Source organism: Zalophus californianus, chromosome 11, assembly GCF_009762305.2.
Source record: "Zalophus californianus isolate mZalCal1 chromosome 11, mZalCal1.pri.v2, whole genome shotgun sequence".
In the NCBI taxonomy this organism is placed as follows: domain Eukaryota; kingdom Metazoa; phylum Chordata; class Mammalia; order Carnivora; family Otariidae; genus Zalophus; species Zalophus californianus.
In genome coordinates this window covers 5,509,952-5,525,419 of record NC_045605.1, presented here as the reverse complement: position 1 = coordinate 5,525,419, position 15,468 = coordinate 5,509,952, and the positions used below count along the sequence as shown (strand labels likewise).

The window sequence follows — 15,468 nt, the reverse complement described above, 5'->3', positions numbered from 1 at the left end:
TTTTGGTGAGAACATTTAAGGTCTATTCTCTTAGCAAATTTCAAGTTTACAATTCAGTGTGGTTAACAGTCATCACCATGCTGTACATTAGATCCCAGAACTTACTCATCTTATAACTGAAGGTTAGTGCTCTGACATCTCCCCATTTCTACCTCCCAGCCCCTGATAACCACCATTCTACTCTATTTCTATGGTTCACACCTTTTTTAGGTTCTGCATATAAGTGAGGTCATGCAATGTTTGCCTTTCTCTGTCTGACTTATTTCACTTAGCACAATGCCCTCAAGTTTCATCCATGGTGCTGCAAATGGCAGGATTTCCTTTGTTATGACTAAATAATATTCCATTGTATTAAAATAAGGCTTTTTATATAATGGCTTTAAGAGGAAGTTAAATAGAGATTGCATTTGAAAAGTTCCCATTTACTTTTCATGGAAAGGACTTTAGTTTAGTTCTGGATTCAAAGAGTTTTTTTTTTTTTTTTTTTTTTTAAAGTAATTTCCATGCCCAACATGGAGCCCAATGTGGGGCTTGAACTCATGACCCTGAAATCAAGAGGCACCCCTGGGTTCAAAGAGTTTTATATATTGATGTCTGCAATTTGTTTGAAAATGTTTCTTCTTTTTGATCCTGTTGTAGTTCTTTACGAATATGGTATTTTTAGTGTTCAAATATGCCTCACAAAAATAACATGATATAAAATCTTAAACACTGAGAACCACAATCTTATGTTTTTGATTGATGAGAATCAGTATGGATGTGACTGTAACAGCTCTTATTAGACAGTATGTTGTATTTGGTGAGATTTAAAAGTATGTTTATTTACAGTTATTTTTACAAACAGGGAGAAAGAGATATGGAGAAAGAGACTCATGTGTGCTTGTCAGTTAAATTGGGAAAGCAGCCTGGTGAGCCTGATGTCAGAGTCAGTTACTCTCCTGAAGAACAGGGGCAAGTCCCTTAATCTTTCTGAACTTTCATTTACTCACCTGAAAAGACAGTGCTAAAAAGCTAATAAGAGCTAAGAAGCCTAGCATTTTGGAAAGCATTTGTGGTCAACTCTACTTTCCAAAGATGTGTCCAACATCATCTCCCATCCCACAAGCTCTTTCCTGTGACTTCCCTGTGATGTGTCTCCCACGGAGAAGTGGGGGTTGTTTTAGTCTATTCGAGCTGCTTTACCAAATTACCATAGACCATATTCTTTAAACAACAAGCATTCATTTCTTTGTTCTGGAAGCTGTTAGTCCGAGAACCAGGTACGAGCATGGTTAGGTTCTGGGGAGAGGCCTCATCTGGGTTGTAGACTTCTCCTTGTGTCCTCACGAGGCAGAAAAGAAGTGAGCCAGCTCTATGGCCCACTCTCATGACCTAAATTACCTCCCAAAGGCCCCACCTCCAAACCCACCATCACACTGGGGATTAGATTTCAAAATACGAATTTTGGAGGGGTACAAGCATTCAATCCAAAACAGGGGTCCTTGCATCTAGATGGCCTTGTGATTATAATGAAGATGATGCTATGTGACTTTTGACGCTAGGCCATAAGACCAAAAAAAAAAAAAAAAGCAGTCTTTAACATTTGGAAGCTGGCCTGGCACTCACAGCTAGGCCATTTTTCATTTTTTCTCCTATTGGACATAAACAATATCACAGAGTACCATCCTCAGACAAGATTACTCTGAGACCATGATAAAATGAGACAAGGCAAGGCCAGTTTATAATTTTATTGAAACAGAAGCCAGGATCGCTGTGCCACCCACTAAATACCAACTCTCCTCCTCTCTTCGGTCAAAATGAGAGGCTGCTACTTCTTTACCAATTGTAGGTTTATCCTCACCGCATTCAGCCCTCCATATAGATAAGATTTATTGATTGAGATACTAATCAGAATTGCATCCAGTCTGACAGCATTCAACCCGGAGCAAATCCTTGCTTCCTTACATCCTTCCTCAAATCATTCAACCAAAGCCCAAATCCTGTAATAGGTTCTTTCTAACATCCTCTTACTGAGAAAGCATGGTTCTCCCATGGGCTTGTTGTCCCTTGGTGCAAAGAGTAATAAATTCAACTTGTTTAACTACATGTATGTTCTCGGTGGTCTTTGGCTGGAGGATATTAACAATGTTTTGGCTTTTTTTTCTCTTGGGACACTAGCTTGGGGGTGGGGGGGACCAGGTGCCATATAAGCAGACTAATTACCCCAAAGTCACCAGGCCAGGAGGAAGCCCAAATTAGCCCACAATAAGAGGCCCCATGGAACTAAGTGAAGAAAGAGAGGCTGCTCAGTCCCTCACTGCTCCAGCCCTACCTAACACCCGACCACCCCCCAGCACCCCCACCTTCCAGCTTCAACTATCTTTTGACTGCAACTGCATGTAAGACCTTGAGTCAGACTGCCTGGCCCAGACCTTCCTAAATTTCTGACCCACACAAACCATAAGAGATAATAAAATGATTATTGTCTGAAGCCACTGAGATTTTGGGTGATTTGATATACACAACAGATAACTGGAAAAGAACTGAAAATGTATATGAAGTATCCGGCACACAGTAGGTGCTCAATAAGTGGTAGCTATTTTCTGGTACTTGTAAGAAGTAAGGCTATTATGTGCAAAATCTCCCAACAACTAAATAATTTTTTCAGTAAATTTCCTTTGACAAAACCTTGTGGATTGATGCCCACGGATCCAGTCAATATATGTTAATCCTGATACCAAAATAATATAGACTGATCAACAATCTTCAGTAAGGGGGATGAGCTCATTTTGGAGCAAAGCTAGAACAATACTGCTATTGCTACTTTTTGAGGAGGAAATTCTATTTAGAAAATACATTTAACTTTGTAACTTCAGAATCCACATCAGTGGTGACCTCATTTTTCTGTGGGAGTGAGATGTTGAGCCTAATACTTGTTGTTTTGTTTTTTAAGATTTTCTTTATTTGACAGAGAAAGACACAGCGAGAGAGAGAACACAAGCAGGGGGAGTGGGAGAGGGAGAAGCAGGCTTCCCGCCGAGCAGGGAGCCCGATGCGGGGCTCGATCCCAGGACCCCGGGGAACAGGACCCCAGCCGAAGGCAGATGCCTAGCAACTGAGCCACCCAGGTGCCCCGAGCCTAATACGTTTTTAGTTAGGATTAACGTGACCTGTGGGAAAAAATGTCTTCGTTGAATATTTTTCAAGTTGCAGAAGTAGCATATGCCCACAATAAGCACACACAATGAGGATGTCTAATATAAGGATGTTTCTCTTCCTTATCCCTCTCCTCCACCTCTCCCCCCCAACACTCTCATGACTTAAACAGTATCAGTAGCCTGGTATATATTCTTCCACACCTTCTTCATCTTCATATAAACAGAAGCGAGGATAAATACATGCATATAGATGTATCCTTATATATAAAGATATTTAGTTACTTAGTTGGTGGCATTTACTAAAACAGGATCATATTATACAATTATTCTGCAAGTCTGTAACTTGCTTTTTTCCCCAGACAGTATATCATGATCTCTGCAAGTTAGTGTATCTACAATCTGCATTTGTTTCCTATTCTGCTGTAGCAAATGGCCACCAATGTAGTGGCTTAAAACAGCAAAAGTTATTCTCTTACAGTTCTGCAGGTCAGAAGTTTGAAATCGGTTTTATTGGCCTATAGCTGAGGCTAAAGTGGGTAGAGTACTACATCCTTCTTGAGGCTCTGAGCTTCTAGGGGCTGTTGACTCCTTGGCTTTGAAAATGTGGTACATTTTCAAGGCGCATCCCCCCATCTCTGCTTCTATCACAGTGTCACGTTCCTTCCACTGTAAATCTCCATTAGCTTCTCCCTCGTCAAGACACTTGTGATTACATTAAATCCCACCAGATGATTTCCTCAAGACATATCATTTAATCACATCTGTAAATCTCTTTTGCTATCCTGTAGAGGCCGCTTTTAGGCAACAGGCTTGCTTGCACAATGGAATGTAGAAAGGGCCTTTAGCTGGTTAAATACAAACAGGCCCATCTCAAAATATCCGTAAGCCCTAACTGACCAATGGGTTACTGACACCTGGACACAGGTACCAAAAAGGAAAATTCCATAGGTTCCATTCCCATACCTCCTTACCTTCCCCCTTTCAATACAGCCCCTACCCACTGCCTTCTGGCAGACAGTCTCTCCTTTATTGTCCCATCTGTCACACCCTTACCCACAGCTTCCTTGCTGTGTATTCCATAAACTTCTACTTCCTTTGTTCTGCCTCAGGTGAATCTTTTCACTGCCTGTACCACTGGCCCCCACCCGGTCCGGTCGCCCTACATTTGGGGCCCCCATCCGATCAGGAGAGACTACATATTTATAGGAATATTCTCAGATTCTAGGGATTAGGAACTGGATTTTTTTGGGGGGAGGTATTAGTCAGCCTGCCACAACATTTAAATCTACCTTTTAATCTCATATTTAGACAAAACACAGGGGGTACATAAAAGGGACTATATCATACATGCTGGAGTGTTTTCTTAAGTGTGTGGTTTTTTTCCTTTTCTGTATCCCTTAACTTTTCTAAGGTTACTTGTGTTGACATGTGTTTTACACTTTTCTCCATGCTCACGTAACTATATCCATATTGTCAAATAAAAACCAAATCTGGGGCGCCTGGCTGGCTCAGTTGGTGGAGCATGAGACTCTTGATCTGGGAGCTCTGAGTTCAAGCTCCACGTGGGGTGTGGCGATTACTTAAATAAAATCTTTCAAAAAAATCTGATTTAGGTAAGAAGAGACTATTTGAAAGAATTATTGGAGGGGAAGGGAGGGATTGTTGCAAAAGGGGAAAGGGGACTCTTACCTGCCTAGGAAAAAGTGAAATGAAAGGGTGGCTTGATTGAATAGGAGATCAGAGAATGTTTTACCCTGAGGGGACCATATTCTCAAGAGGGACCCATTAAGGGTGGTAACAAGCTGGCTCAGGCTGAGGTGGGTGAAAGTTCCCAGGCCTGGAGGAAGAAGAGGAATTTAGCCAGTTGATTTAACAAGTATTTTGTTCTGAATGGTCAGTGGGGAAAAGCAGTTTAGCCATCATTTAGGAGGCAGAGGATGGAACTTGGAGGGTCTGTGTCTGACTTTGTCCTAGGTGGAAAACAACAACTCTGGGTCTTTATCTGAGTTATATGGGAAACCTGTTTCTTTGCAGCATGCCACTTTTTTTTTTTTTTTTTTTTTTACTTATTTATTTGACAGAGAGAGACACAGCAAGAGAGGGAACACAAGCAGGGGGAGTGGGAGAGGGGGAAGCAGGCTTCCTGCAGAGCAGGGAGCCCGATGCGGGACTTGATCCCAGGACCCTGAGATCATGACCTGAGCTGAAGGCAGACACCTAACGACTAAGCCACCCAGGTGCCCCTGCAGCATGCCACTTCTAAGAATACCAAAGTATCGGGGCATTTCTTTCTTTCTTTCTTTTCTTTTTTTTTTTTAGAGAAAGCATGGGGGGGGCGGGTCGGGCAGTGGAAGGGACAAAGAGAGAGGGAGAGAGAATCTTAAGCAGACTCCAGGAGCCGAGTGGGGGAACCCCGCGGGGGAGCCCCTTCTGGGGCTCTATCTCAGGACCCTGAGGTCATGACCTGAGTGGAAATCAAGAGTCGGATGCTTAACCAACTGAGCCACCCAGGAGCCCCACTATGGGGGCAGTTCCTAACCGTTACTATCTTCCAGGTGCACAGGGCTCAGGTAAAATTTAACACTGTCAATATATAAGGTTTATTTCCTGAGGAAAAATATATATATAAGGTTTAATGGGCTGTTTGCGTTATAAAAATGAGATTACATTAGACCCACTTCTCTATATCTTACTTTTTTCACTCAAAAATAGCTACAGAAAATCCTCCCGTCTTGGTATAGCTCTTTTCCATAGGATGCTGTTGTACCATAATACTCAGTTGTCCCTCTATTGGATGGCCATGTTCTTCAACAATTAAAAAATAATAATTTCATTTAAACTGTGGGGTTCCTGTAGCTGCTAAACTTTGGAGTTCCTAAAGCTGCATCCCATTTCTCAAAATCTGTTTTCTTTCTTAGAACCTTCTCACAGAACTGCCAACTCGTTTGAATTTACCTTTATTTTGCTCCTTCTTTACACCCCTCCCCCGTCCCCCCCCCCCCCCCGCCCCGCTCAAGGAGGCAGGTGGTTAGGAAGAGAAAGGGTCCCACACCTTCTCTCTTGTCTTCTGGATCCTTCTGTCGGCGAAGATCGGGAACTTTTCCACCGCAGGTGCTCGTCCCTCCTCGGTCCGCAGAGGCATCGCAAGGCGTGGCCCAGGCGCAGGGCGCCCTGGCTGCGCGACAGCGGGTGGCGGCGTGCGTGGCGCGGGCACCTGCCGGGCGAGCTTGCACACCGAGAGGCAAGCCTCGCACACCGTGAGGAAGGAGGCACCTCACAAAGACGTGTTGCGAAAATCCCTCTGCGATTTTGCCCAGGTTTTGCACTGAAAAGAAACAGCACTAAATTTAGCGTCTTCCGTTCTTTTAGATGGGAAGTGTCTTTTGTAAATTAGTCAGAGGGAGGGAGGCCGGCCGGGAGTCAGGGGAGGAGTCGGCCGGCCCTTTCCAGTTAGCAAAGTTCAGGCGGTTGCAAAGTCACGGCTCTTTAGGTTAGGGCACGCTGGCATAACCTCGTTTCACCCCGTGAGCTGGTTCTAAACAGGGAACCATAAAACCCTGAAATGCATGTGGGGTGTCACCCATCCCCGAGGCTCCACTGCCAGGGCGGGGGAACACTGCGCCCCTTGTCCTCCAGCTGCCCGGGAGGAGCCAGGTGGTAGTCTGCAAATGTCTGGTCCGGCCCCGGAGGCCTGACGGTGAAGGACTGGCGGCGGCCGAGGGCCGAGGAGGGAGGCACGCGAGCGAGCGAGCGCGGGCGCGCGGGCACGGGGCCGGGTCCCGCCGGCCGCCCAGGCGCCGCCCCCTGTCTTCCCCGCCCCGGCACGTCGGGGGGTTCCGGGCGCCGAGACTGCAGGGGCCCCCATGGAGGCGGCCTCGCCGGCTGGACCCCGCGCCCCGCAACTGTACGCGCCAGGAGGGGCGGGCGCGCTGGGGAGCCTGCTGCGCGGGCTCACAGGCCAGCTCTTCACCTGGTGAGTGCAGGGGTGGGGGGGTGGGGGGGAGGGCGGCCGGGGCGGCGGCTGGGGCCCTGCGCGCACGTGGCCTCCGGGCGCACGCGGCTGCGGGGCGCACGCGGCCCGGGTGGGGGGCGGCGCGGAGGTCGCGGCCTCGCGGACCCCGGGGCCGGTTCCCGCGGCTCCACACGTGCGGCGGGGACGTGGCTGCTCACCTGGCTTTGTGAAGCGCCGCGCGCTCCCCCGCCGGCGCCCTCTTGGAAATCGTGGGAATGTGTTTCAGACGATTTGGGGGACATCGACCGTGTCGGCGCGGTTAGGACGGTCCCCGGTGGCACCCCCCCTCCCCCCGGCGACGGGGAGGGGACGGGCTCCCCAGGGATGCTGTGAAGCCGGGCTCGGCAGGTGGGTGAGCCCGCGCCCGCATTCCTGCCGCTGCCAAGCCCGTCAGACAGGGCCCTGATCCTCCGCTAAGCGATGAGTTCACCCGAGTGAGAAATCTGGGTTAAGTTTTGTGGTCCCGCCCTGAGGTCGTCCGGAGCCTGCCTCGTTCCTGGCCGTGGGCGAGGTGACACAGCCACCTCCCGGCTCGGGGTGCGGGGAAACCCGCTTCGGGCGTCTCTGGGCTCCGGAGGACACAGCAGAATGCTTCAGGGATGGGCAGCGACTCTGGGATGGGGAAAGCCTTTCTGTGGTCACTGCGGGACTTGCCTTCTGCAAACACAGAGGACTTAGGACCTCAAAAACGAAAGCCACGTTTATTGAGCTTTCAGTGCTTGGCCTACTGTGCTTAGCCCTTTATGTGCACACTATCATGTAGTTTTTACCACTTTATGAGATGGTACTGTTGTTATAGCCACTTTGCTGGAGAAGAAACAAACAAGGCTGAGCATTTTGCCCAAGGCCATGAGATGACCCGTAAGGGGTGGTGCCTGCAAGCCCCAGTCAAAACTGTGATTTAACTACTCTGGCCTCTGGCCCCTGAGGAAACAGGCTTTTTTTTTGTTTTGTTTTGTTTTTCCCCCAGATTAACAAAGCAAATATCCCATTAAAGATTGTGAAAACTTCATTTTCAAAGCCAGGTCAGGAATGGTGTGTGAATTTTTGTTGTGTAAATAAGAATAGTTTGAAATACATGTGTGTGCTTAAAGGGCCAACTTGGCCAAAAATCACCTTGCATGCTCCAGCTGTATATGTCCTGATAAATGTCCACAGGTTCTCAGCATGGAGGCAGCGTAGGGTCATGGCTAAGGGCCCAGATTCTGGGCTCAACTCCTGTTTGTGCCACTTATGAGCTGGGTGACCTTGGGCAAGTCACTTAACTTCTCTGTGCCCCATTTTCTTGTAAACTGGATATAGTAACAGCTTGTAAACTGGATATAGTAACAGTTTGTACTTTGTAGGGGAAATTGTGGGGCTTACAGGGCTGACTGCACAGCCTGGCTCATGGTACAGCTTTGTTGAAGTTGGTTGTCACCTGCTATCAGCCCTCCATTCCTGGGTGTTGGGGAATGTGGTGTTGCTCCAGGAGAGCCAGATGCCCCGAGGACGGGCAGTCAGCGGTGTAGCAAGATTTAAGAACAAGGATTAGCAGTGCTTTCTTTTTTCTCCTAATGTTCTAATATTTTCAAAATCCTGGTATGTTGTACAGTCAGGTGTATGTAATAGCTTCCTAAATATGAGATTTCTTCTGTCTCTGACACACTTGTACCTCGTTTTTGGATTGTTACTTTCTTCCCAGTGTGATAGCTGTTTGTGGCCATTTCATGTTCCTGATGGATGGAGTCCTTCACAGCAGGAATGAAGACTTTTTCCTTTTTCTGTCTCCCACAACCCTTAGCACGTAAATGCATGAATGAATGAGGGATTACAAGGGTTTTTGAGGCTTCCTTTACCTTCTGCCACACTCCCTGCATGCTTCCTTTCTTTGATCTTTATTCCAAGGATCTTGGGCTGGAGGTTTTTTTTTTTTTTTTTTTGGTTGACAGAACTTTTTTTTTTTAATTGGAGAGAGAGAACACGTGAGCAGGGGAAGTGGCAGAGGGAGAGAATATCCAAGCAGACTCCCTCTGAGCGCGGAGCCCGATGCCGGGCTCTATCTCATGACCCATGAGATCAGGACCTGAGCCGAAATAAGAGTTGGCCAATTCACCGACTGAGCCACCCAGCTTCTCTGGTTGGCAGAACTCTTGTTCCTTAAGGTTTTCATTCCTACCTCTGGCAGCCCATCCAGACACTCAGATTCTGGTTTGCAGTTTTTCCTTGTCTGACCCAGCAATCAGAAAAATGCAGTTTACCAGATATCCAGTATTCTTTATACTCATGATTTTAAACTGTCAGTATTAAAACTTACCTTCCAGATTTAAGTTTGAATCCCCAGCTATATCCAGGGAGCCATGAGGGAGGCTGGTGAGTGGATGTGTTATTACCATAAGAATAGTACATGGAAGGATAGTTTGTATATAGAGGGTCAGCCACAATTATTTTCTACTCCTTTTACCAAAAAGGGGGAAGAATAGCCCTTTTGGCAACTGGGTGCTAAGTACAGGGGAAACATTTGGGGCCTGTTTTCATTATGAGAAGGATGTGTTCTAGGTAACCGCAGCTCCTGATATACTTGCCTCATTAGTAGATAATTTTTCCCTTTGGTTAGGAATATCAGATCACTCATTCAATAAAAGTTTATCGAGGACTTATTATGTGCCATGCATTCATGGTAAGAAGCATTGTGTGGTTTCAAGCCGACTCTGCTTGTAACTTCCGCTTCGTCCATTTGTTGCTATCAGTGCAAAGGACAACAGCTGTGATAGGAGGCTATGGGTTTCCTAGAGTACCTGAGGAGATTTATTTAGCAGTTTACATCCTAACACCTGTACATAATTTGTATATGAAAAAATGCATATTTCTTATAATGACTATCAAGTTTGCATCTCTAGCAAAAATCTTCAATTATTATTTCACATATTTATCCTTTTCCCAGTGAAGAGATGGTAAGCTTTTTTTGGTTATATTTATTTTCAATACTTTATTCTGATGAAAAATGAGTTCACATTCATTTTAAATATGCAGACACATATAAAAAGATCAGAATCATTTACATGCCACTAACTGTATTTACCTTTATATTTTGTGTGTTTATTTCTAGTCTTTTATTTCTGAATTTTGTGAGGATGTGTGATGGTATCTACAAAGGGTACAGTAATTTATTTTCTTTAAGTGTAATGTTGACTTAGAATTCTAAATATTTTATTTTTTAAAGATTTTATTTATTTGAGAGAGAGAGCGCGTGCATGAGTAGGGGGTAGGGGCAGACGGAGAAGCAGACTCCCCACTGAGCAGGGAGCCTGATGCAGGGCTTGATTCCAGGACTCTGAGATCATGACCTGAGCCACCCAAGTGCCCCAAGATTTATTTAGAGAGAGAGAGCATGTGTGGGAGCAAGGGGTAAGGGGGATAGGCAGAGGGAGAGACTCTCAAGCAGACTCCCCCCACTAAGCAGGGCTTGATTTTACAAACCTGAGATCATGACCTGAGCCGAAATCAAGAGCCACCCAGGCACCCCTAGAATTCTAATATTTTAATTCTTACTAGTTTCTCTACATCTTTTCATTTATTTATTATCTAAGATTGTAAGCTTTTCAAGGGCACAGACTTTATCCCACTTCTTTTGTAGCACGGTGCAGGACATGGATTCATTCATTCTTTCATTTGCCACACCTTGAGCATCTGTGGTGTTCTAGGTTCTAGACCACTGCCTACAAAGATGAATAGGATTTAGTTTGAGAGAGTTCATGATCACGTTATGGTAAGAAGTTATGACTGGTGTGGTAGAGGTGAGCACAAAGTACAGACGGCACGAAGGAAGGCAGAAATCAAGGTCATCAGGGTGAGGTAGGGTTGGGAAGCAAGGCAGACAAGGTGATCAGGAATTGGAAGCCTGAATAGGAGTTTTCCAGGTGAACTAGGAGAGGAAGAATGTTTTGCTTAAGGAACTGCAAGTAGCTTGGTGTGAGGTGGGCGTGGGCTTGAGGAGGAAAGAACACTAGTAGTTGGTCAGTGGACAGGTGCACACCTGTGATTGTCTGGCAAAGGGCCTGGCCCTTGGGCTCCTCCTTTCTGTTTAGTTTCCTCCTTTCAAAGGTTAAGGCCCAGAAGTTTTTGAAGGAGTCGTTTAGTGGTGTTGAACTGTACAGCCTTCATCTGTTTATTCGACAAACATCCACTGAGTGCTCACTGTGTGCACAGCAGGGTCTCCAGCTGGCTTGCAGCTCTGCCGAGCGGGACTGTTCTTTAGCGTCATGTAAGCAAGCATGTAAGTTGAGGGGCTTTGTGGCTTGTGTAAGTGTGGAACTGAGGACCTCTAGATCCTACCAGTCTCCAAAATATCTCCTCCCTTCCCCCTTTCATTTGTGAGATTATTTAATTAACATCTGCCTCTGCTGAGCACAGTGCCTACCTTACAATAGATACATAATGAACATCAGATGATTGAATGAATCCCTAATTCCCAATAGGAATTTTATTTTTTATTTTTTTAAGATTTTATTTATTTATTTGACAGAGAGAGTGCACAAATAGGGGGAGTGGCAGGCAGAGGGAGAGGGAGAAGCAGGCTCCCCGCTGAGCAGGGAGCCCGATGCGGGGCTCCATCCCAGGACCCCAGGATCATGACCTGAGCTGAAGGCAGACGCTTAACCGACTGAGCCACCCAGGCGCCCCCAATAGGAATTTTATAATAGATCGCATTTCTTTTTTTTTTTTTAAGATTATTTATTTTAGAAAGTGAGCGAGTGCGAGTGGGGTGAGGGCCAGAGGGAGAGAATCCTAAGCAGACTCCCTGCTTAGCACGGAGCTTGACACACGGCTCAATCTCACGACCCTGAGATCACAACCTGAGCTGAAATGGAGAGTCAGATGCTCAGCCAGCTGAGCCACCCAGGTGCCCCCACATCTTTTTAAAAACAAAAAACATTTCCATCCAGGACTGTATGTTTATAACGTAATCATGTTGTCTTGTACCTCTTTCAGTGACTGTCAGTATCAGCCTTCGTGACAGTTTGGGTGGGATGATGCTTTGTTGTGGGGGACTGTCCTCTACAACGTAGGGTGTAGCAGCATCCCTGATCTCAACCCATTAGATGCCAGCATGGCACCCCCCCCCAGTCCCTCTCACCCCTGAGCCGTGACAATCAAAAATCTTTCCAGACGTTGTTAGATGTCTCCCCAGGTTGCGGACCCCTGATGGAGCCCTGCTGTTTCTAACAGCTAGGTGCTGCAGAGTATTCTGTGCTCCCACAGTCCTCCAGTGATGGCCACCCAAGTAGTGTCCAGCTCTCAGCCTGCACAACCCAGCGTGACCAGTGTGTTCCTTCATGTCCCCCTCTGTGCTGGGGAGGAGCCAATGGCCAGGCTCAGGTGCGTCCTGCCAGGTGACTAAGGAGAAGAGAGGGGGTGAAGCCCAGGATGGAGCCTCTGTGGGCACCAGCATCACTGCTGATTGCTGCCGTGCTTTGCCGCCTGGAGGGCCGTTCTAGAACCCTGGCAACTGCTCTGGAAGGAGGAGGAGGCCGTCTCTCTAGCTTGTGGCCCATGAGCCCTAAGAGCTTGGAGGGGGGTGGGTGGAGGACTGAATTTTGGCTGCACAGTTGGAACCTTTTTCTTAACTTCTCAGTGCTGCCGGAGTTGGTGAAGGGACAGGCAGTACCGTGCCCCCATGCAGCGCAGGACGGAGTTGAGGGTGGCCTTCACGAGCTTCCCCCCAGCATGCCCTGACGGGGCCCCTGGCAGGTCTGCCCCAGGCTTTCGTCCTTTCCCTCCTGCAGACCAGCTGCAGACAACCTTTGGGTTACTCCTGCTTATCTCTGCTCCTTCCTTCTGGTTGATTGGGAGACAAATGAGGTGATGGCTTCCAGTGTTTATTCCCCAACTTTTTCTTTTTTTAAAAAAAGATTTATTTGAGAGCGAGAGAGCCTGGGGAGAGACAGAGGGGGAGGAAGAGGGACGAGCAGACTCTGCGCCGAGGGAGCCTCGGGGCTCGACCTCACGACCCCGAGATCACCTCCCTAGCTGAAGCCAAGCCCAGCCACTGGGCCCCCCAGGCGCCCCAATTCCCCATCTTGACAGTACTTTCATCTGTCATGTGGACTTCTGTCGTAGCGGCCACCCATGCCCGTTCCCGCCCACACCCCCCCAAACCACCTCACGGCGCGGGCACCAGAGTGATGCCAGATAACACCAGAGGCTATCGTAACTGCCATCAGGCGAGAATTCACCCGCGGCAGGCCTCTGGCTTACCTTTCATCCTTCAGGTCTTACGGCAAATCCTATACACATATTCTTAGCTCTGTTGGTGGCAGGTAAGTAACTTGCCCCAGGGCACATGGCTGCCGAGAGGCCGAGTCGGGACGGTTTCCTTTGATTCTAAAGACCAGACCTGCTTTACTCTTCAGAAATCCCACTGCATCCTGTTCAGCTTCCTCTGGGGACCTGCACCAGGTTTGCAACCCGGGCGCTCTGGGGGTTCCTCAGGGCCCATTGCGGGGTGAGTTGGGAGATGGGACCTGGTGGGCTCCTGGGCCGGTCTCTGGCCCCCATCGGGTCTGTTGCTCTGCCTGGTGTGTGGGTTAGGTTTTCATGCCGGCTGTGTGAAGAGGGTTCTGGAGCTAAAAGAAGTCTGAGGGCTGCGGGTTACGGGCTAGAGGTCAGCTGTGGCTGTGCTCCTGTCTGCTCCTTCCCTCTCTTCCCCTCCCCCTCCCTCCCCACCTGAACACAACGATTACAGTGTTAGTGATTTTCATTGTGGTAGAATATATGTAACATAAAATTTACCATTGTAACCCCCCCTTTTTTTTAAAGATTTATTTATTTATTTTGAGAGTGAGAATGAGATAGAGAGAGAGTACATGAGACGGGGGAGGGTCAGAGGGAGAAGCAGGCTCCTCGCTGAGCAGGGAGCCCGATGCGGGACTCGATCCCGGGACTCGAGGATCATGACCTGAGCTGAAGGCGGTCGCTGAACCAACTGAGCCACCCAGGCGCCCCCATTGTAACCCTTTTTAAGGGTACAGTGCAGTGACATGAAGTACATTCACAGTGTTGGACACCCCTCACCACTGTCCATTTCAAGAATTTGTTGCTCATCCCGTACAGAAACTCTGTACCTGTCTCCCCTCAGCCCTTGCTAAGCACCATCCTCCTTCCTGTCTCTATGAATTTGCCTCTTCTAGACCCCTCGGGGAAGTGCAGTCATGCAATATTTGTCCTTTTATGAGAACCAAGCTTCTCGACATGAACTACAGGGCCCCCTGTCACTGGCCCACTTCCCTCTCCAGGCTCATCTCCCAGAATCCCATCTCTCGGAGGGGAACGGGGGCACCAGCGACATGCCCGTGATTTCCCTGCACACACCTTAGTCGGCACCTTTACACCTGTAGCTTCCTCCACGGATGCTTTTCCTGTTCCCCGTCTTCTGGCTGCTTAAAGACTCTGTAGACGGCCCTGTGAGTCAGGCAGTCTTCTTCCCTGTCTCTCTTGGCACACATCTTGGCTGAGGTGCCCTTCATCTATATTTTTCGGGCCCTTGCTCCTAACTCATTACACTGACCATGTCGTGACATCAAGGTCATCATCACCAGCCTGGGAGAATGCGTTAAGGCTGGAGATGGCCATTCATCTTTGAAATACCTGTACTATTGACTTGGTGCCTGGCTTTGAACTGAAAGGTAGCACTTGATTTCTAGGAACAGTACTAACCTGTTTGCAGCAAGGTTTGGTAAATCAGATGGACGCATTAGGGCTGAAATTAAAGTAGGTTACTTTTGAAGAGGAGTTTTCAGGGATGCTCTGAACAGTAGCCACATCTGTGGAAGAAGTGAATCGCCTCCTTAGGTAATTGCTTGTGTATATAAGTTTTGGGAAGGTTATTAAAAAAGCTACAAGAACTCCCTTGTAGTATTTATTGAGGATCATCAGAGAAAAACGAATCCTTTCACACAGGCGAATTCTACAGATTAACTTAAAATGCACTCTTTCAAGTATTAAAGTTTACTTTTAAATCCAGTTGAGAGTGGCATTATTCATGTAATGGATGACTCACTTCTGTTAACTAATTCATAATTTTGGGCAGCAGTTCTTCCACATTTTATTGATTTTTTTAAAAAATATTTTATTATTTGACAGAGAGAGACACAGCGAGAGAGGGAACACAAGCAGGGGGAGTGGGAGAGGGAGAAGCAGGCTTCCCGCTGAGCAGGGAGCCTGATGCGGGGCTCGATCCCAGGACCCTGGAATCGTGACCTGAGCCGAAGGCAGACGCTTAATGACTGAGCCACCCAGACACCCCACATTTTATTAATTTGTATTGAACAACTTTCTAGG

The 15,468-nt window shown here is 47.5% G+C and overlaps 2 protein-coding genes across 2 annotated transcripts in view; one reads left to right on the top strand and one right to left on the bottom strand.

The window, feature by feature from the left end:
- The window catches only part of RAB39A (RAB39A, member RAS oncogene family), a 75,750-nt gene extending 68,182 nt beyond the window's left edge, over positions 1-7,568 (bottom strand). Inside the window, exons 1-2 of the mRNA XM_027579335.2 lie at positions 7,308-7,568; positions 6,190-6,462 (exon numbers count right to left, since the gene is read on the bottom strand). The gene's annotated coding sequence lies outside the window, so the exon portion shown is untranslated. The remainder of the gene's footprint in view (positions 1-6,189; positions 6,463-7,307) is intronic.
- The window catches only part of SLC35F2 (solute carrier family 35 member F2), a 46,616-nt gene continuing 38,148 nt past the window's right edge, over positions 7,001-15,468 (top strand). The window contains exon 1 of the mRNA XM_027579332.1: positions 7,001-7,110. Within this exon, the coding sequence (XP_027435133.1) occupies positions 7,001-7,110 (110 nt within the window). The remainder of the gene's footprint in view (positions 7,111-15,468) is intronic.